The 23,109-nt window shown below is 44.0% G+C and overlaps 1 protein-coding gene across 1 annotated transcript; it reads left to right on the forward strand.

Moving 5' to 3' along the window:
• The first annotated feature begins 5,565 nt into the window (after positions 1 to 5,565).
• Positions 5,566 to 22,510, forward strand: ISCA1 (iron-sulfur cluster assembly 1). Its single transcript, XM_090038625.1, has 4 exons — positions 5,566 to 5,793; positions 13,269 to 13,322; positions 15,736 to 15,841; positions 19,948 to 22,510. Exons 1-4 carry the CDS (start codon positions 5,713 to 5,715, stop codon positions 20,094 to 20,096), a joined length of 390 nt encoding a protein of 129 aa, XP_089894751.1. The 5' UTR covers positions 5,566 to 5,712; the 3' UTR covers positions 20,097 to 22,510.
• Positions 22,511 to 23,109: the final 599 nt, after the last annotated feature.

Genomic DNA, 23,109 nt, shown 5'->3' on the forward strand with positions numbered 1-23,109 from the left:
TATGGAAATACCTGATTTATATTAACTTGGCAGTAGGACATATGAATAAGGTTGCCTGATTCCCTTGTTGTGGATTTCTTCCCATTTTTAGAATCCTGTCCCCAAATTCTCTCCAAAACCAGCATTTATAGAAAAATGCTGACTATTAATGAAACTGAAGTAGGAATTATTTTTTTTCCAGCTTAAAAGGAGCTCTACACCTCATGGGATGTTTGCTTAGCAGTGAAGCTGTTTTATGAAGGAATCGTGCAGATTTGACTAGAACTTCACTTTTAAAATTTTTAAAACAATGGGATTTTTTTGCATATAGTAAATAAAATTTAGTGTGATGTCCCTTTGTAATTCAGGTTGTGAGAGAGCTTGTTATTTCCTGTTTTCACATGCTTGTACTCTTCTGAACAATTTTGTCTTTAGGCATGCATGAAATTTACTCGTGCACAGTCTCTTGCCTGAGAGAATGTATTGGATTTTATTTAAAATTTGACATTGGCTTTTGAGTCTCTTAACCTCTCTCTTCTCATCAGCACAGAGGCAGAAAAGGATCTTGGAGTCATTATTGATTCCAAGATGAACATGGGCCGCCAACGTGAGGACGCAATCAAGCTAACAGGACCTTGTTATGCACCCACAGATGCATCACGAGCAGGTCCAAGGAGGTGATCCTCCCCCTCTATGCAACACTGGTCATAGATTTCATAGACATTAAGGCTGGAAGGGACCTTGGAAGATTGAGTCCAGCCCCCCACCCAAAGGGCAGGAAGTCAACTGTGGTCATAGGATAAGCATCCAATTTACTCTTGAAGGTGTTCAATGTAGGTGCTTGAACCACCTCCAATGGCAGTCTATTCCAGGCTTTGGGGGCTCTGACAGTAAAGAAATTCTTTACTAGGCCTTATATCCAGCCTGAAACAGTCTTGCAGTAGTTTACAACAGTTTGACCTTGTCATCCCTTGGGGCACTCTGGTGAACAAATGTTCCCCCAGATACTGGTGGTCACCTCTGATAAACTTATAGGTGGCCATCAGATCACCCCTGAGCCTGTGCTTTTCCAGGCTGAAGAGTCCCATAGCTCTCAACCTCTTATTATAAGGTCTGTTGTCCTTGTCACAGGCCAGCTGGGCACTGTGAGTATATCAATTTAGCCAATAGGCTGTTTGGTTTGTGATCAAGGAGGCAGACTTGGGAGTAAAGCAAGGGCAAGTTTATAAATGCACACATGCAACACTTAACAGAAAGATAAATGCAATAAGCAGATAATACAGTATTAAAGAGCTAACAGTAAATAATAACACCAGATAAATAGATCAATCTGTCACAGGCCAGCAGGGCACTGTGAGGTATCAGCCACTGGCTGTTGAAAACAACAAATAGACTTGGGTTGGCAACTTATTAGCAGTCCTTCAATGCCAGGTGCGTGCCAGGTGATTCCAGCGAAGTCACGCATCCCCAACTGACGCTGTCCAAGGGATTACTGGGGAAGGTCCCTTGATCAGGATTCAATCCTCACTCACACTGGGAGTCCGGAGTCCCAGCCTGGAACAGCAATTACTATCTTGTTCCCTCCTTCCTACTGGTCACCTAATGCAGGTGCTTTTTATACCCAGTTTTATGCTCATCTGTTGGCTTAGAGCCACTCACAATGTTGTTCTATCAATATTATTCTATGGAATTAAAAGGTGTTAAAAATTATTATAAAAGGCTACTACCCAGACTTGGGTTTATCCAGTAAACAAATTACGATGCAGCACCTCAGGTTTGAAATTAACATTACTCCGCTTAAATCTAACCCCTTTAGAACTCTCCGACTGCTTTTTTGAGATGTGCTTTCTTGGAATATGCTGGGTAAGATGAACCCAGTTTTTATCATCGTCAAGGCTAAATTCTGAGCAAGAAAACCATTGGGTTAGCTAATTTCACAGCTATAGCTTTGTCTTTGAGGCTTAGTCAGTTCCATAAACAGTTACAAGTTACATTTGCAGGTTACAAAAATACAAGCTTTATATTAGACAAAAATTCCAAACACCTGTAAGAAGCACATATTTATTGCTTATTAATTTCTTTGGTTCTGGCTGTCACATTTCCTGACCTCTGATCATGCATGTGGCTCTCCTCTGGACTCTCTCAAGCTTCTCCGCATCCTTTTTGAATTGTGGAGCCCAAAACTGGGCACAGTACTCCAGCTGCAGCCTCACCAAGGCCGAGTACAAGGGGAGAAGGACGTCCCAGGATTTGCCTGAGAAGCATCTATGAATGCAAGGCAGCATTTTGATCGCTTTACTAGCTGCAGCATCGCATTGCAGGCTCATGTTCATCTTCTGGTCAATGATGACCCCCAAGCCTCTTTCTTCCGTAGTGCTAGCCAGAGTAGCACTGCCGAGCCTGTAAGGATGCTGCAGGTTTTTCCTCCCAAGGTGGAGAACCTTGCATTTTTCAGCATTAAACACCATCAGGTTCTCGTCCGCCCATTGGCTAAGCCTGTCCAGGTCCGCCTGGATCACCCTCCTGTCTTCAGATGTGGATGCTTTGCCCCAAAGTTTGGTGTCATCGGCAAACTAGGCCAGTCTGCTTCTGATTCCAATGTCTACATCACCAATGAAGATGTTGAACAATATGGGTCCAAGGACCCCACTAGTCACAGGGCACCATGACGATTGACCACGGAGCCAATTTCCCAGCCAGCTGATCATGGTGGACCCAAGGCCACAACTGGCCAGTTTTGCCAACAGGTGATCATGGGATACCAGATCAAAGGCTTTTTTGAAGTCAAGGTATATAACATCAATCTCTTCTCCCTTGTCCAGGTGATAGGTCACCTGGTCGTAGAAGAAAATGAGATTGGTCAGGCTGTGGTTGGAGTACTGTGTCCAGTTCTGGGCGCAGGAGGAATGTGGATAGCATCAAGAGGGTCCAGAGGAGCGCCACTCTCATGATCAGGGGGCAGCAGGAAAGGTGCTACAAGCAGAGGCTACGGGACCTGAACCTGTTCAACCTCCACAACAGAAAGCTGAGAGGCGATCTGGTGGCCGTCTATAAACTGGCCAAGGGGGACCAGCAGGCAATGGGAGAGTCCCTGTCCCCCCGAGCCCTACCGGGAGTAACAAGGAATAATGGCCGTAAGTTGACTGAGAGTAGATTCAGGCTAGATATCAGGAGGCGCTACTTCACAGGGTAGCTAGGATCTGGAACCAACGTCCAAGGGAAGTGGTGCTTGCTCCTACCCTGGGGGTCTTTAAAAGGAGGCTAGATAATCACTCAGCCAGGGTCATTTGACCCCAGCATTCTTTCCCCCCCATGGTGGGGGGGTTGGGCTTGATGATCTGCTCTGGTCCTTTCTGACCCTACCAATTATGAATCTATTAATGTGAAACTTTTGGGGGTGGTCTGATTGACTACTGATTATTACAGGCATGTGCTAGCTAGACATATTACTTCTGCATTCCCAGGCTATCTACTGTACGATTAGAAGGCTTCAGAATATTTCTAAAGTGTTCATATCTTTCAGTTGTCTCAGTTCATTGTTATTGTCAAGGAGAAAACCTATTGTATGTAAATTCTCATGAAGCATCCCACAATGATCTATTCTATAACTAGATTTTTAGCATAGATTACCTTTTCTGATAAAGGACTGAAATGATTCATCTACTTTTTAAGCTTGATGCCTTGATTCAGTTCCCATTAAAGTCAATCCTAATCATTCCATTGATTGCAATAGGAATTAGATCCCTAAAAACAGTGACTAATTATGGAACTGGGGCTGGAGTCTCCAACTGCTTTTTCCAGCAGTTAATGCTGCCACCACCCCCATCTGCTTATCTGTGTGAAAGCTCTCTGTGTTGGTAACACCCTTCATTTTCTACACGTAGGCATTGAGCATTCAAAATGTAAACACATGTAGAGCAGTATATTGCACTTTTTCTTTCTATTTGCTGTTAATAAATTGGGAGTCTCTTTTCAGTAATCATTTACTGCAGTAGTTAAATTTATCTTTTGCATATCTAATTCAAAGAACTGTCTGGAGTTTTTCTATTCACTGCACCCGATTAGCACTCTCTACTGCATGTAGCTATTAATGCAGTTCTGATCCTGAAGCCCAATTAATTAGCCAAATAGTTATCCAAAGGTGAATCAAGCGTTAAGTTAAAAAAATTGACCAAATGTTTGACCAAACATACTTTTTAATGGCACGTATGTGTTGTATTACATGGCCAAAGCAGGTTTGAACCAATAATTAATCTTTCTAGTGCCCCTGTGAGACTCGATTTCTTGAGGTAAAATGTTTAGAGGTAGAATAACATGGTCGATGTTTCAATGAGTCAGTGGCTGGCCAAAAAAAGCACTCCTCTTTTAACATTTTTGCTGTGCTCTAGCTACTAAATGTACACATGAACAAACATGGTACTTTTTTTTTTTTTTAAATATCACACTAAATCTTAACCATGCAGGTACACAATTGGAATACATTTCCTCTGAAGCTAAGTTCTGTGGGATATTCTTAGGTGATTAAAACAAATTTAGAGCCTGATCCTTGCCCATCTTTCCCCCATTTTCTCCCCCACCCCTTGCTTAAAATACCCTCCAAAATCTCTTTTGGAGTAGAACTAAGTTCCGGGGGAGCAAGGAATGTAAAATCATTCCTGAATTTGTCCAACTCTGCGAGACGCATTGTTTTAGTGCCTACTTGCCCTGAACCCACAGTCAGTGCGTATCCCTTGGTTAGACAACATTCTTTGCGTGAATCTGAAATCTTTTATTAGACCAACTTAAATAGTTGGAAAACAATTATTAAGCAAGCTTTTGGGTTCAAATTGCTTAATAATTGTTTTCCAACTATTTATGTTGGTCTAATAAAAGATTATCAGATTCACGCAAAGAACCTTGTCTGCCTGTCCTTAGACCAACACAGCTACAACCTACACCCCTGTATCCCTTGGTTAGGCACCCAGCTGCAAGGCCCCGACCTGCCCTTCAGTTGCCCACATGAATGGACTCCAGGCTTTTCGGTGACTCAGGACAGGCACATGATTGACCCCGAGAGCAGCTGAGGAAGCCAGTACCTCTTTGGAGGGCCACCTGGGCTCGTCTGCTGCTGAGGCCAGCGAACCATCTCTCTATGGAAAATGTGCACGGGATGAGGAAAGGGCAGACCAAGGTCTTGAAGCCAAAGCAGGTTGCAATAAATGCATTTCGTAGGCTTATCTTTTTAAGGAGAGACGGGCTTCCTCCTCTCCCACATGCACCAAAGCTTCTTGTGTTCTCTTAACTGGTGGAACGCATGTCACAAGTCACACGTCAACCTGTATGTGTAGCCGGTAGCAGACTGAAGAGGCGGTAGGACTAAGAGACTGCACGAGGCGCTCACAACGGCTGGAACGCGCATGCGCGGAAGGTGCCGCGCGCCGCTACGACGCAAACCCCCACCGCAGCTCACTTCCTGCCACCCCTGCGCATGCGCCTTGAGGCGGGTGCCAGCCCCCACAGCAAGGCTTGAGCCCCTGGGGTTTTGCGTTGAGCTGAGTGGGGAGGTGACCGGGAGGGACGCGCTGGCGCTCAGCAACGGCCGGCAGAGTAAAGCGGCCATTGGTCCCCCGCTTCCATCCAATCGCCAGGCACAACTGGCTGGGGGAGATGACGTATGCCGAACGCATTGCGCAGTGACGTTGGCAGTGCCCATGGCAGAGGGTAGAGGCCGGGGCTAAGGCGTGGGGGGAGGAGATGGCCTCCTCGGTGGTCAGAGCCACTGTCCGCGCCGTGAGCAAGAGGAAGATACAGGCCACCCGCGCCGCCCTCACACTGGTCAGTGCCGCGGCGGGTGGGAGGGAGCAGGCTGGCGAAGCAGCGAGCTCCCAGCTCTGCCTGCAGTAAACGGGCTGGGCGGACGGGGGCGCTCTGCGCATGCGCCGCGGGCTCGCGTTCGGGCTCGCGACTGGCCGTTAACGGTCGCGTGGTTCCTTCCCCCCCCACCCGCGCAGTACTGCTGCCTTTGTGTTGTCCGCGGCCGGGCGCTGCTTACCGTAGGCGACAGCGGAGCTGTGAGGGAGAAGCTGGAAGCAGAAAGAAGGGTCCTAACAGCAGCTGCGCGTTTGCCCCGTCCGGCAGGGACAGTCTGGGCTTGCGTTTGGACCTGCCTCTGCCGCCTTGTTTTCAGTCAGGTGACAGAAGCTGCAGACTGGCTGTCAGAAGGAGCTGGAAGGGTCTTTTTTTTTTTTGATCTCTTTTAATGGACCAGATGCATGATTGGGCCAAGCTCATGAGGACAGGGACAGGCATTCAGAGTGCCTACAGACTTTTTTGGCTGTGTCGGCGCATTCAAATAATCGGGGAGACTTCTAAGTTTGGTCTTTGGTAGAAAAACTTCACCCAGCTTGGCCTCCTGCAGGTGCTCCTAGATTCTCCTGGGAGAGTTGTTGCTGGTCTCCCAAGAGAAACCACCAGCATATAGATGTTGGAGTTTTTTCACTTGCAGTAAAAATGGCGGCTCCAGAGAAAGGTAACCACAGTTAAATTGTTCCCAGGAGACTTTCTCCTGCAAGACGGTATGTCTAGACCTGTTCCCCGACAAGCTTTCAAATGCAGTGCATCCTTCCAGTCCTGAAGAAATCAGCAACAAAAATCCTTGCCTTTCACACATTTCCTGTACTGCCAAGCTATATCACTCCAGCACTAAAACAAATGTGATTTTTTTTTTTTTAATGACATGCTTAATTTGTTAGATGGTCACATGATACTGTGGAAACCACTTGACCATTATATTTGTGGTTAGATATTTGGAGATTGGAAAGGAAAACTGTGTTCAGATCTGAATCCCTGCCTCTCCAGCAAAGAGGAAATGTTGAACTAAGGCATGCTAAAAGAGGAACAGAATTGCTGGTGCTTTTAAAACCTAACTTTAAATTGCTTCATGTCCTAGCATTTTTAAATTTCAGCCACAGTAATGCCTATAAGGAAAAATAACTGCATGATATAATAAACATTTCAAATTTCAAAATGTTTTAAATTACCACATTTAGAATATAAACTAATGGTGCTTGAGCTTTGGGCCTAAGCTGACTTATAGTAGAGGTCAGAAAGACCTACTAGGTGAATTCTTGATAAATAATTCAGCTGGAAAACTTACCCTAATAACTGCTAGTACTTGGAGCAGGGGTGGGCAGTTATTTCGGGTGAAGGGCTGCTTGCAGAGTTTTGGCGAGCCGTTGAGGGCCGCATGCGTAGCCTCGCCCCTTGATAGGTGCCCTGGTCGCTGTTTTGGGCCTGGAAGTTCCACCCTCTAATCCCTAACCTTTGCCACCAGAAGTCCTTCCCTTTGTCCCCTGGAAGTACTCCTTTCAGCAAGGGGGGTTTGCCATCTTGGAACCAGAAAAATACCAAATTATATTCTAAAAATCAGATGTGTACTACAACATTCATTAGTTTCATTTCAAAAAATATTTTTGTCTTGATTTACACACATATGTGTGTGTGTGGTGTACATAGAGGTGATAGTATCATAGCTTAAAATGAGGTGTTACTCTTGTATATTGTGGGTGGGTATGGGTTTGCGGGTGTGTGGTCAGGTGTTGGTTTTTGCGGGGGGCTGTGTATGTGGGGAGGGTGGCTGGGGAGTGTTGTTTCTTGGGTGGAGGGGGAGAGTTTGCCCACAGCCCCCCCCCGTGGCAGGCAGAGTCCTGGGCACTGCACTCCTGGCCTCGGGTCACTGGTATAGCCCCATGCTTCTTCTGCTACTTCGCCCCATCTGCCTCTGCTGCTTCCCTGTCCCCACTTCCCCTGTCTCTCACTGCTCCAGCACCATGTCCCATCTGTTTTTGCTGTCCGTGGGACTGAAGCTGGGATGGCCAGCCAGCAGGGGAGGAGCAGGGAAATGAATGGCTGCAGCAGGTGGAGGAAGGGACAGCGAGTGGGCACACAAAGCTCAGCAACAGCCTGTGCTAGCACTGGGGCTAGCGCCAGTGGGAGCAAGGGTGGGGTGGCCAGAACAGGGCCATGCTGGCAGGGGGTCTGTGAAGCCAGGCTGCACTGCACCAGGAGGGAGTCAAGGGAACCAGCCTGGCTCTATAGAGCCCCAGACAGCCCCTGCCCTGCACTCCTGCCAGCCTGCTTTGGGTCCTGCCAGTGCTAGCCCTGGTGCACTGGCTCCCATGCACCTGCTCACCCCCAACCCCCCCACCTCAGCCCCATGGTACAGGCAAGGTGAGTGTATGCAGCCCTGACCCCATGCTCACCCGTCTGGGCTGAGTGGCAGGAGCACAGAACAAACCGGTGCTCAGCGCAGAAGAAAAGCCGCTCTTCTCCCACCCAATGGCCAGCGCTTCCTGGTGCAGCCACCCGGGGCTGTCCTGTATCTCCGCTGTGTCACTGCTGGCAACAGAGAGCAGGCACAGGCAGCCCCACATGGGCTGCAAGCAGCTGCAGCACGGAGCACCAGTGGCAGGAGGTGGAGGTGCTGCTTTTCTCCCACACTGAGCACCATTTTGTGCCACGCTGACACTGCTCAGCGTGGGCCCCATGCCAGCTCCAGGCTCGCAGCTGGGCACAAGCTGCTGTTTGTGGCAGAGGAAAGCGGCCTCCCCTCACTATGCTGGGCAGCTCACAAGCGGCAGTGAAAGATGCACATCACAGGCAAACTCTCCTGGTGGCCACACCAAACACTGCGTGGTGGCGATGAAGAAAAACCTCTTTCCTCCGCCACAAGCAGCAGCTTGTGCCTAGCTGCTGCTGCTGTGAGCCTGGAGCTGAGACTGAGCAGTGGCAGTGTGGGACAAACTGGTGCTGAGCACAGGAGAAAAGCAGCACTTCCCTCTGCTGCCACCGGTGCTCTGTGCTGCAGCCACTCACAGCCCACATAGAGCTGCATGTGCCTGCTCCCCACTGGTAGTGGTGACATGGCAGAGACACAGAACAGCACTGGGCAGCTGCACCAGGAAATGCTGGTCACAGGGAGGGGGAGGGACCACTGTTCTGTGCTCAGCACCAGTTTGTTCCCTGCCCCCGCCACTCAGATGGGGGAGCATGGGGTCACAGGTGGGGCAAGCACACACAGCCCTACTGCAGGGCTGGAACGAGAGAAGCAAGTGGGTGTGCAGGAACCAGCAATAGCCAGGCAGGAGTGTGGAGTGTGGGGGCCCAACTGGCAGGGATTCTGTGGCGCCAGACCAGCTGCCCCTTCTCCCTGCTGGCACAGCCAAGCCCAACTCTGTAGACCCCTGCCAGCCCACACTCCTGCCACTCCACTCTGGACCCTGCTGGCACAGGCCCTGGGATACAACATCTGCCCCGCACTCCTACACTGCCGCTCACTTCCACTCCCGTGGCCGCCCACCTCCCATTCTAGTACCATGCGGCTCCTGGCTGTGTGGCTGGACAGGGGCTCAGCAGGAGCCAGCCTGGCCCCAAGGACTGGGGCAGTGGCTGCAGTCCTCCCCTGCCTCCCCACTTCCCCTACCCCCTACCCCCTTCTTCCCTGAATTTCCTGCTCCAGCACAGGCATGAATATCCCCATGGACCCAGGCCAGAAGCCTCTGCTAGGCAGGGGCTTCTGACTGGGGTGGGGCTGGGCGGGTCTTGGTCTTCAAGAGCCTACCAGGGCTTCCCTTGGGTCCTGCTGCCCCTCACTCCTATCATCTTTGACAGGAACCAGGGGCAGATAAATATTAATTTTCAAAAAATTTTAGGGGCCTCGTGGACTTGATAGAATGACATGGCGGGCCGCATTTGGCCTGTGGGCTGTATTTTGCCCAGCCCTGATTTAGAGGGCACAGAAATGTGTACAGATTGCAAAAGGTAATAAAAGTTCAGATTACATCCGTAATAATTTTGAGAAGAAAAGCAAAGACAATTGTGTTCTCAGCTTGTCATTGCAAAAGCTCTCTGTCCTAGCTGTGTGCTGAAGCTGAGACTTGGGTCTTGAGTAGCTTATTCTTCTTTATAGGCCAATTATTTGAACAGTAGTTTTCAAACTTTCTGAAAACACAGAACCCTGTCATATCATTTCTGCCATGGAATCTCTATCCCTGTCCTAAAAACTGATGCAGAGCCAGGCAACCTAGCCTGACAGTGCTGGTGCAGCCTCCTGGGCTATGCCACTGGGCTCTATGCCTCCTGGGCTATGCCACTATTACCCTCACTGTATTATTATTTCTAGGCTCTTGGTGGAAGCCTTGGTGACCTGTCAAAACCTTGGATCCACAGAACAGTTGGAAGACTCCTGCTTTAGAAAAGAACACACTGCATAGATATTAAGTCATTTTAACCTAGATGCTTGCCTTATAATCATAATGGCAAAAACAAATCTTTTTTTAAAAAATAGGCATTTAATAGATGTATGTAAGGAAGACTGTTTATGCTTCTATTTCTGAAGTCCCTGGTTTCTACAACAACCAGCCCTGCATGCTTTATAAATCTGCTTTTTGCTGGCCTGCAATTTGCAGTATATCTGAGTCAGCAATAGGGGAGAAAATGGCACCCATTCTACTTAAAAACTTCCGTTGGCGTCACTAGCTTTTTATCTTTTTTTTGAGAAAATACTCAACAGCATAAAAATTCTTTTTTAATGATAACATTCTAGCACAGAAATGTCAAAAATACGGTCAAGAGGCTGGATTCAGCCCATGGGACCTCTCACTGCAGTTGCCAGTAGCAAAGGAGTTCCTGTGGCCACTCCAGCATTCAGGGTAACTTTGCACAATTTTTTTTGAATTTGGCAGCTTGCCTGTTAAAAACCAGTGTTGGTGCCTTGGTTTAACCTCCAGTGGTTTTCAGCCACCACTGCCAGGTAAAAGTGCCCCAAATGCCTGGGCACAGCCAGACTGGGAAGGGCTGTAGGACCAGTGTGCACTCCTCCTGCATTAGGACTCTCTGATAACCCTAAAGTAGGCAGGAGATCATACTCTTGCTGCAGCCCTTTGAAACAGATTGCATGGGGTAGGTGGAATTGTGTCTTGTGCCTCTACGAAGAGCATGATGGGGGCTGGCCAGGACGGGCTGAGGCCAAAAAAAGGCTCTTCTCCCTGCTTCAGGCTTGATTACCCTAATACAGTAGGGGAATATTCATTCCACTGCCCTTCCTGGTTGGGCTCTGCATAAAGCATGCAGAGTACTTTTTTATTGAGGTATGGAGCACCTCTGAAACGGTCTCATGGCACCCTGTTTGAGATCCACTGAACAAAAATGAAGTGATCTAGTTCTATAAACTCGACTTCAGAAATAAAAGGATAAAAAAAAGTCTTCCTTATATACTGCTGTTGCAGTGACAACTTGGCAGTTGCAGCCACACTGGCTAAGCAGTGCTGGTGGCATTAACTCTGTCAGTTAATGCTAACACAGCAGCCCTGACAGCCATGGCAAGAAACCACACAAACCAGCTCCAGAGGTGGGTCGTCCAGCCCATGAGGAGCTATACAGTCTCGATCCAACCCCTGGGGCCAAATGAGCTTGACAGCTTGTTTTAACATATAAAAGTAATGTAAAATACATTAATAGGATCTTTCTCAACTCTGTAAGTGTTATCTTTGTCTTACAGATGCAGAAACATGCAGTGGGCTTGCCCTGAGTTAAATGCAGAGTTGGGCTATTCTGACTCAGAACACAGAGGTGTGAATATTAGGATTAGCTGTTTGGAGTTGTTACTCCCCACCCCATAAGCAAATTACTAGAATTTACAACATAATATAATCCCTGTCTAATTTAACAAAAAGGCAAGTATTAAATAAGGAGTTTGTTTGTTTCAGAATATCAAGAGGCATATTATTAACACTCGTTATTGAGTTGCATATATGCTTTATAACTTCAACCTGTCAGGATTATTTTATTTTAATAAGGAAGACAATTTAGTTATATTTTTCACATAAGAATTTTTAAAAATTCTTTTATTTTTTTTAAATATTTGTCATCATCTCACTAGGGTTGGACAGAGAAAGGAAGCCGATAGCCTTGTCTGGTTCTTCCACCCTAGAAAAATGTTGTGGTACAAGTTTCCCTCTATTTATGCAGTACATACATTCCTGGAGAATGAAGGATAAATGGAATTCGCATAAAGCGAACCTACTTTATAATGTAAGAAATAGGGATACGTTCCTGTGTCAGCTGTTCCTGGGACCACTCTAGCACTGGCTGTGGTAAGTGTGGACAAATGGAGCCTCAGGTGGTGTAGGGCATGGTACTCGCACCAGCTGCCTGCAGCCACTGAGCTGCCCCATTGCCCAAACTCCTCAGGGCTCTGCCTGTCTCCATGCACCCCAGCTCCTGCTGCAACTGTCCCAGGAGCGATAGCTGCTGGGCTGCACCGTGTCCTGGCGCAGGCAGCTGGCGCCAGCAGCTCCCAGGGCCCTACTGCAGCTGGGGCTGGGGTGAGTGCTATGCCCTGCACTGCCCAGGGCTCTGCTTGTCCGCACCCACCCCAGGCTGTGCTGGAGCGGCCCTGGGATCAGCTGACACCAGCTGCCTGCACAGGGCACGGTGCAGCCCAGTGACAACAGGGAGCTGGCATCGGCCACTCCCGGGACAGCAGCAGCAGGATCTGGGGTAAGTGGGGACAGGCAGAGCTGGTGCCGCAGCTCCTGGGCCTTTGCAACCGGGGCTGGGGTGAGTGGGGCCATGGACCTTTCCTCTGCCCCCAAAGACTTACCTGCTTGGAGAGGGGGGGGCTCTATGCTGAGCAAATTTACCTCGCATATAACGAATTATGGGTCTAAATACGTTCATCGCATAAGTGCGAATTCACATATAAAGAACCTGCATAAATCAAGGGAAACCTGTATTTTATTACAGAATAAGCAATTTTACAATAGAAAGGTTCTCAAAAGTTTCTTAGGCTGCAGGAGTTGGCTTTTTTTTTTTCAGAAACTGTACATTTAGTCCCAAATTACTTGTGATGTAATTTTTTATTATTTATAAATATTGAACTGTTTTTCCTTTTCATTGTTTTCAGCTTGTGACAAAATTATCTGCTTTTTTCAGGGAACCCTCAATTTAACTATGTTAAATATAACTTAGGGTGTCAGTTACAGTGTGCAATACCAAAACTTAATGAGTTGAATAATTAGCTTACACTCCAGCAATAGCATTAGTGTCACGTGACTGCAGGCAAGAAAGGAGATATCTAACTGGAAAGCAAAACAAATGTATTTATAAACTTGAAAACTGTGAAGTTGGAAAGAAACTCTTGAACCTTTATTTACAGTGTAATTGTAGAAGCAGTAAAAGATTCAAAATATTATATGGTATATTAACATTTTCAACTTAGGTAAATGTTCTGTGAAACCTCCATTTTTCAGACTCCATCAGCTGTACAGAAGATTAAACAGCTTCTTAAAGATAAACCTGAGCATGTAAGTACAAAAAAAGGCTTGCTTGTATGCTCTGCTAATATTTTTAGCATTTCTTGTGGTGCTCGCTTTGTTTATTTGAGCAGCTATGAAGTATATGCAATCAATGTTAAACAACAAAACTCAAAACCAGCAACAAACAACATATTAATGGTACTTGCTATTAATTATTTCATTTCAAAATATTTTTATACACTAATATTTACTGTTGTATATAAGAATCAAATGTTCTGAGAGAAACTACTTTGGGCAAAGCATGTTAAGTGAGCTGTTGGTAATTTTAGAAAAAGAGGAAAGTCCAGCATGCATTCTTTAAAGAAATTTGTCAAGACTTAAAATATTTCCAAGTTAGTATTTTAAAAATAATCTAACCAATTGCTGTTAGCAGTTATCTAAAACACTAAAAGAACCTTTCATTAAAAGTTGAGATTAGTTGCTCTCATGAGAGTCTTCATTTCTCAAAAAGTTTTTGTTGGTGGAGATACATATATATGCATATAATCTTTGATAATATTTTGACCTATATGGCTAGCTAATATTTGAGCCCTATCTGGCATTTCAATTGGGAAGAGAAATTGATTACACCGCTGGGTTGTTATTTTGGTGTGATCTTGCTTATTTACAAAGTCCTGTAAATACAAATTGTGACTTCCTTGGTCAGAAATACAAGTCTCTTTTCCAGGCAGTGCAGCACTCAGCTTTCCTATCAGGCCCCCTCCTGCAATTGTTTCTCATCTGGTTGGCTTTCTGCCTCACCTGTGCAGCTGCTACCAGTTGGTCACTTTCTATGTTTGCATCTTGTTCCAGGAAGCCCTCAGTCCACACAGTTTAGTTTGTCATGGATCCCATTATCTTGAGTTTTTCCAGCAATTACTAATATGTAGGTATTTAACTGCTTCTTCCATTCAGCATGAAAACAAGGATAGTGTATTCATCAGCTTTAGGCAGTGTTGTTGTTACCTGCATAACTGGTGGCACTTAATAGCTGCCGCTGGCCTCTTTCTCCATAATTGCACACACAATTTCTTTTTACATTTACTAAACAATTCTGAGTAAACTTTCATGGGTAGGATGGTAGCCTTTTTATTAGGAAGAGGCAATGTCTGTTAGTGTAGACTGATTTCTGTTCCTTGTCTTGCTGATAACTTCTCATCTGTTGTTTATGCACCTGCTGTCAGGCCTGTCTATGCTTATATTACTCTTCCTCCAGGGCTTTTGACAGCAGTACATGTGCTGTGGAACATATGCCCAGAATGTGCGATGCTGACAGATCTGCTGTAGCAGCATTACTGCTAGAGTCTGAAGATCATTCTGGCAAGATAGTGCCTGTTGAATGGACTGTAGTAACCGGCAAAAGGCATGGGATTATCTGCAGATACCTTCCACCGTAGCTGCCAGATAGTAGCAGAAGCCCTATGTCATTCAGCAGAGGTGGCTCAACTGTTGACAGAGAGGAGAGTTTTACCAGCACAGAGAAGTTTTGGTTGTAGATCCACTCAAAACATTACCAGCAAAATTAGGAAGAGTAGACTAGGCCTTGGCCTGACACAACATCTTGGATAGCTACAGTAATTAGGAATGGTTGGAACCTATCCACAGAATTGTGATAGCCTTTATGTCCTACTGGATCAGTGTAAAACAGACTTTATAAAAGTTGGAAAGACTTGAGTAGTAAGGACTAAGTGGTAACATGGTATTGAAGGTTGCCACTGAAGTAATTTTCCAGCATTGGAAATTAGAAATTGACAAATTATCATAGGAGTGCTGTGCAAATATGGCTCAGCCTCAACCTTGTCAACATTATCTTACCATCTGCTCCCTGAATAAGTGTCTACGTTGCTCTTGAAACAGAAAACAGTAAAGTATTGTAAAAAAAAAAATTTGAAATTGCAAAACCACTTGGCTTTCAAGTAAAATTTTTCTCTTCTAAACTGCTTATGAAACCAAACGCCTAAATAGGGTGCCAGCCCTATTTTGTTGGAATTTATGTTTTTATACAGACTCTATTTTTCTCTGCAATAGAAAATCTCTGGCATAAACTTGCTCTTAGTGAAATCCCAAAAGCTATAGATAGAGCTCAAAAGTATGAGGTAGAATGATGGTAGAAATGCCTCAACTCTGTCCACATTCATTGCCATTATTGCTGTCACTAGTGTAGACTGGGTCTGAATTTTGTTACTGCAGACCCAGCCTAACTGTTGGGCTTCAGTAGAGTATTTTGCATTTAGTTACTTCACATCCTAATTCTTGCTTCTCTAGTCAGTCTTGTGGGGGAGGGCTGGTGGCGTTGAAAGAAATTAAGCCCTTCATCCATAAAACAGATTCCACTTGTGTTGAGCTTTACCTTCTAAGGGGGGGAAAAAACCTGCATCAAAGTCATATGCATCTATTTTCCAATCTTCTGATGTTGTTTCAGGTTGGTGTTAAAGTTGGAGTTCGTACAAGAGGGTGCAATGGACTTTCTTACACATTAGAATATACAAAATCGAAAGGAGATTCTGATGAAGAAGTAATTCAAGATGGTGAGTTTTATTTGAAGCAATAGAGGGAAAAATTGAGGCAGTGTAACTTTTTTACAGAATTTCTAAACTGTTATAGTATAGTACCAGCCATGCAGTCTAGACTTTATTAGCTCCCTCAAGTTACAAAGGGAGAAATCCTGGGGTTCCTTACAAATTGCTGCATTTGATTCCATTAAGAAAGTATAAAAATAACTGCCCACGATTAGCAAAAACTTGCAGGGTTAAATTCAAGGCCGCTGGTACAATAAGTGCAAAATGCATCTCTCTGCATCTTTCTTATTGCACATCCAGGCTGTACTGTCTCTTGGAACTCTCTAGGGTAGTTGGTGGCTTATCTGGCTTATGCTTCAAGTTAAGACAGAGGTGTCATAAGAGTTCCTGGTAGAGACTGTGACTACAGCAGCCAGATGAAGGTTCTGCCAGCCCAGCGTTTCAGGATACATCTAATAAAGGACTTTGACTCCTAGGGACTTGAATTCTATTTTAGTCTTGATGGCTGAATTGCATTTCAGAAGGAGACCCCCTGTTTAGCTGTATCCTAATCCTCACTGGATTTTACGCTCTTGGCTTCAAAGTTCCCCATATTTCTGCACATAACTAAACTGCCCTGATGTTGACACGACAGAACAAGTTGACATCTAGGTCATGCCTAGGTTCATTTGGGATCCATGAGCAAGGTGTACCTGAACTCAGGTACTTTGAGCTCAAGTCCTTTATCTGATAGGCCTTCCTAAAGCATGCCAAACTTGTACCAACAAAATTGGGCCCTCTCTGTCACTTGTAGCTGGGTGTCCCCCTTTTTTAAATCTTCCACTTGAGGAATTGGTATCAGCAGCAGTAATAATGGTGCTTATCTTACAGTTTTATGCAAGGTTGCACAAGTTGAGCTTTAGTGAGGGCTACTTGCCAGGTACACTTTCCAAGAGGACTGCTGCTAGTAGGATCTGTTCTGATTGGATGGAAACCCTCAGTATTCAAGCAGAAAACAGTATTTAACATGCAGAAGCCTGAACAGATTAATGAATTGCTGCATGGCAAGAGCACAGGACTTGCTCTTTTGCTCTTAAATTACTTTTCATTTAATAGGAATTATAAAGGTCTGCTAGGATTGCCCACCAGGTCACATGCCCATAGCCCCCTTCTCCCAGGAAAGGGCTCTGAGTACCAGACAAGTGAAAGAACTCCCCCTCTCCTGACGAAGCCATGCCAGTGCAGAAAAAGAGAATTTAACTTGAGAGAGAGCAAGAGGGGTGGGAGAGTGATGCTGTAGTTTAGTAGCTGGGGCTTTCTCCTGAAAGTGGTGAGATGTGGATATGCCTTACATCAGGCTGAAGATGTCATTGAACTCAGGTCTTTTGATTCTAGATGAGTGCCCTAACCATGAGGCAAACATATAATAAAGTTTGGCCCAGTGGCACATCTTCATCCCCCCACTGGTTTGGGTTTTTTTTTTTTTTCTTTTTTAAGAGAAGAGTGAGCTCTGCTGGTTTGTTTGAAAAAAGGGAATTGTAGGCACCTAAGTGAAGAGGCATTCCTGGCTATGGATCCCTCGTGAGCAGTGGTACTTCTGTAGTGCTCGTCTCAGTACTACAAAGTTCCAGAAAGGGGCAGGATTTCAGAAATCAGTGTTCATTATTTCCTCTTGGCAAACTCTAGGCAGTTGAATATGCTAATTTCAGGAGCGCCTGCTCCAATTCTACTTTGGCATACTAAGTGCCAAGCACAGAGTTCTGTATTCCACTCCAGTGGCCAGATGACAACATCCATTATTAGATGTAGCCTTCCCTGCCAATACTAGCCACCTTTAGCTAAACTTGTAGGCTCCTATTCCCTTGGGTTTCCTGTATTCCTAGCTTTTATCAGTTTCAAATGAGGTTAAACAAAGTATATTACTAAGGGCACTGGGAAACATTAAAATAATGGTATGAAGGGGTCTGATCCCCAGTCCTAACAATTGTCTGCCCTTCTATGCTGCACGTGCATGGTAGGATGCATGACTTTTTGAGGTCAGGGACCAATCCCAATTGCACCATTATTTTTAATAGGGGCCTTGCAAGCCAAATATAGTTTGCAGGGTTCTCGTTGAAGGCAGCTAAGGGGCTCCCCCTTGCAGAGTTTAACTTTGCATGCCTAGCCTGGCATAGACTAGACCAGCATGTTGGCTGCCTTGTCCTGTAGCTCTGTGTGGCTCTGGTGAGAACCATAAGGCAAAGCTTTTCAAAATCATGGAAGCTGCAGGAAAAGGGTCTTTAAAGTGCTGGCTCACAGCAAGCCCTGTGGTTCACCATGACCCAATGTGTTGACCGCCTTAGCCTGCAGCTCCCACAAAGGCTATGGGACAAGTCAGCAATGTACTGGGTCACCTTAAAGTGATGGACACACGAGTTGCAAGGCTTCCATCTGGAGGCTTCCTTGCAACCCATGTGCCCAACACCCCATTATAAGTATCAGGACTGTGACATCCCTGGGTGGGACATAGTGCATATTCAATTTATGGCACCATACAGACTAGTCCCAAAGATATCTGACAAAATTATATATGGAACACCTTTTGGCTGGTTTGCCATTATGGTGCTGCAAATTGGGAGAGAGGGGCATGTTGCAACATGTCAAATGTAATATCTGCCAGACGCTTAACATAAAACAACCTTCTAAAAACTCCTTTTTCCCTAAACCACTGAATTTTTAGTATTTTATTTTTCTATCTTTACAAAATCTAAATTCGTTTACTAAAATGACTTTTTTAAAGTAAACTTGGAGGTCTAAAGTACAATATCTTCCAGCCAGCCAAGTCTGTGAAAGTTCTGTATGCTGTTAGAAAAGGGATGACTTTCAGTTCTTGAATCTCAAGAAGCACTAGTTCATAATCCTCTTAGTTTATGGTATATTTGAAATGCTTAAACTTGACTGAATATTACTAATTGGAATGAATTATTAGTAATGAACACTTACAGGACTGAATATTGCTAGTCATTCAACAAAGATTTTGTGTGGGGTTTTTTTTTTGTTTGTTTGTTTTTTGACAGGAAAAATGAGATTCCAGTCAGATATGTTTGAGGCAAGTTGCTTTCTTTCTAAAAAGACAGCTACTAGAAAATACAGGCAGTCCTCGGATTTAGAACACAATTGGTTGCTGAAAACCTCGTATTAAGTTGATACGTCATAACTTGGAACCGATTTTCCCATAGGAACAATGTTATAAACTGCCTTATAGTTGTACTTTCAGTAACAGCCAAAGTATTCAGAAATTAAAGTGCATGATTTCTTTTAGGAACTTCTTTATCTTTCAGAATTTCACTTGGTAATCCTACAGGCAGTCCTCGGTCTTACAACACAATTGGTTTCTGAAAACCTCATCTTAAGTTGAAACATTGCAACTCGGAACAGATTTTTTTCATAGGAAACAATACTATGAATGGCAGATTGGTTCCTGAAACCAAGGCCCTATTTTTACCAAAAATACCCCAGAATTTTGTATTCAATCAATTATAGATGAGTAATATAGCTACATTAATGTATTTATATTGTAAATAGCAATCATATTGATTTGGAAGAACTTCTTTGAGGTGACTTTGCTGGACACTTTGAAGGGCTCTTGGCTGGAGTCTTCTCAGGAGTCTTGGCTGCAAGTTTTTCTGGAGAAAAGAAAGTGTCCAAGGAAGTTTGGACGGATGTTCCCCAGGGAGATGGGCGATGCAGCGAACTTGTTTGCTGGTGTGGCATTGCGTCAGATCAACAGTGTAAAGTCGAAACAGGATGTCAGTTTATAAATTTCATAAGTGCCATTCGTTGTAACTTGAAACGTCTTAAGTTGAGGACTGCCTGTAACACAGAATTAGCAACATTTGCAGTCCAGGCAGAAATAGGATATCGAACATAATGCAAGAGAGGATATCAAAGATTACTTTATTACGGTATATGATTTATTGCATGGTATCAGGTATTTATTTGTCTATCTTGAAGCAGCAACAAACCACACTGACAAACTTTGCATTTAGCCTCTACGTCACATGCATCGCTAAATTGTGTTGTAAAATTAAAAGTGAGTAAGACCTATTACGGGATCGTACAACAGTAATAGTTTTGTCTTTTTTGTTTCCCTGAAGGAGTTAGAGTGTTTATTGAAAAGAAAGCACAGCTTACACTTCTAGGCACGGAAATGGACTATGTGGAACACAAACTGTCCAGTGAATTTGTCTTCAATAACCCAAACATCAAAGGAACATGTGGCTGTGGAGAAAGCTTTAACATCTGAAATCTCAGGACTTCTTCCTTTTGTTTTCAACACCATGGAACACTTACTCAGCTTTGTGATTTTTCTGAAGCATTTGCGTTTCTTTCAGGTTCTTAGGCTTTGTGACGTATGGCTGCCTTTAAGGAAAATAAAGCAATTTTAAAATTTAACCTGTGTGTTAAATCCCAGCACTAGTATATTTATGCAGTGAATTGGTCCCCAGAAGGTAAGGACACTAAATTGTGCAGTAGAACTATGTTCTCATGTATTGAGGGAAACCAAGTTTCACTCTTGGTTCTATCTTTTAATTTTGGTTTCCTTTATTCCCAATCTCAAAGAAAAAGCAGTCAGTAAAAATATACTGCCCAAGTGCTCCGCTTTGATGAGGGAAACTAATACTATTAATGCAAGTAGGTTTCAGAGCTTACTTATGCTTGTCTAGTAGAACACTTCAGTCTGTTCTTGAGAGGTTTCCAGTATCTTCATCCCTTGATAAACTTGAATATCAGCATTATAGTTATTCTCCAGGAAAAGAGCTCTGAAGGTAGCAAATACTGACTTCTGATGCTAAAATGGTCATACATTGCTGGTTCATGAACTAACAAACTAATCCATATTTTTAAAATGATCCTCATTCTTTTGTTTTGGAATGTCTTGCCTCTTATGTATGTTTTACTTTTCCCCACAGCAGACACAGTCTCCCTGCAGTTAAAATAAATAGTGTGCAGGAACAACAAACCTTCAACCACTAAAGTATTACGGCAAAATACGCACAAGCCACCCTTTTCCCACATCCTATCTGTTTGTCTTCTTCCCATTCTGACCCAGGGAGCAACATTTCTAAAGTTTCTGTCAAACCTAGAGTCCTCCCTTTACACAGTATGTATGTATCCCCTGTATGTTATTTGGTCACTCCACAAGGAAGTTATTTATTAATTGGAGGAAAGCATTTTGTCATTTTAGCTTTGCAGTCATGCTCCTGACCAACTTTTTGACAGCTGGACCTCATCAGTAGCTTGTGAAAGTGTTAGGTTTTCCTTGCCACATTGACAATAATTTGTTTCTACAGACTGTTCTGGATGAGAGTAACTTTATGAAAGGAAAATTTCACTTTCAAAAACAATCATGTCTTGAATAAAAAATGATGAGATTTGCACTGGCTTTCATTTAATGAAAATGTCGTTGCTTGGAGGATGCCATTTTTAATAAAAAGATACTTTAATTTCCTTTCTGCTAATTGGGACTTCTCTGTATACAAACCAGTCTTCCCATCTGTTAACATTATGCAGCACCTCTTCCCTTGCTAGTTGGGTATTAGTAAATATCAAGTATGGCTTTCAGTCTTTTGTTTCTACCATTCCTCCTGCTGTCCAATGAAACTTGCTCCAAAGCTATTCATTCATGCAAATTGAAGGAGAGACCATGAGAGGCAATAAAGTCATCACTGCTTGACTGGTTCGTCTAGAAGTCTGACAAAATGAGGTGACAAGGTTGTTTCCAAGAAAGACCTGGCTGTTGGGTTCTAAGAAAGGAGGGTACTGGCAAATGAGTGGGCAGTAGTGGGAGATGAATATAAACAGTGAAATTAGGCTTGAAAACTGACAATCCAGTAGTGAAATAAGTCTGGAAAGCTGCTAACTTGCATCTGAGCATGAAAACTGCAGAGGACAGCTAAGAGAATCTGACTGAGGGGAAAGGAGAGAAAGCCATGGCATTCTTGCAGTAGTGAGCATATACCACGTCTCCTTTTTTCCCCACATCCCATCAGTTATAAAAGTGAAAGGTTCCAGAGATAGTGCTTGCTTAATGTTCATCCTTGAATTTTTAATTTTGGATGTGCACAACTTTGGTGTGAAAACACTAGTTTTCCTTCAATTACCAACTTCGTTACACACAGTTGCTTTATTTCATATTGTACTTAAATGGAGAAAAGATGGCAAGACACTTGCTAGATTTGAATTTCTAATACCACAAGTCCTCCACTCCTGCCAAAAAAATGATGTTTGTGTTATTGTTGAGATAATGTCTACAATAGTCCAAATGAAGGACAGTTCTTGGGATTGTAACTCTCTTGTAGAGGATAAAGAAAAGACAATGAATGTAACACTGGTAATTGGTGAAAGTGCTATTGCTGTATTCATTTTTTACTTGTTTTTGATTTTTTAGGGCTTTTTGCATATTCAGTGTTCCTTTTCATGTGTCCATGTATATGCTGTGAGTGAAAGCTCTCTCTTTCATATTCTCAAATAGTAAAAATGACAACTTTCTTAAGAGATTAAAACACCTAACGCACAATCTGTTAAACTTTATTTTTATGTGAGTGCTAGTAACAGTTATGTATGAACATAATTTTGTTAACCCATTTATAACTTGTGCAATACTGTGTATGTAGCATTCTCAGTTGTAATAATAAATATTGTCTCTTGGTAAACAGAGCATATTTTTGGTTTTAGTGCTTTTTGTATAGTTGTCGCAGATTAACTCATTGAATGAAGTCAGCTCAGACTACCATAGCTATATGGCATGTAAAGTACTATATTCCAAATAATATCTGCTTAATATTTCTGGATACTAACAGTATTAGAAAAATATAGTGAGATAACCAAACAAGGACATTTAAGTCTTGTGGACTAGTAATGGGCTGATTCATTATGAACTTTTGACCTATATAGCCAATCAGTGTCTTCTGGTCAAGGTTGGCTGAACTGTAGGACTGAAATTTCTCCGGCTGTTTCATTTCGATGCTGTTTCGACTAGTTTCAAGCTCAAAACAGCAAAATTGAAACAAAATGAAGGGCTTTGAAATGAAACAAGGGCAGTCGAAACGTTTTGAAAAGTATCAAGTTTGGAAACTCAAGCAGGGCTTGCCTGCAGGGGAACAAAGTAAGGAGAGGTAGGGGGGAAGGACTGCTCTCATATTGACTGTAGCTGGCCGGTGACCGTGGTCCTTCCCTGAGGTCCCTTCCAATCCCAGTGCTCTGGGGGAGGGCTGGAAAAACAGCATAAAAGGCAGCATTGTTTGAACTGGCCTGCT

The sequence above is a fragment of the Crocodylus siamensis genome, chromosome 3 (genome assembly GCF_052110815.1).
Source record: "Crocodylus siamensis isolate JL-2025a chromosome 3, ASM5211081v1, whole genome shotgun sequence".
Lineage (NCBI taxonomy): Eukaryota > Metazoa > Chordata > Crocodylia > Crocodylidae > Crocodylus > Crocodylus siamensis.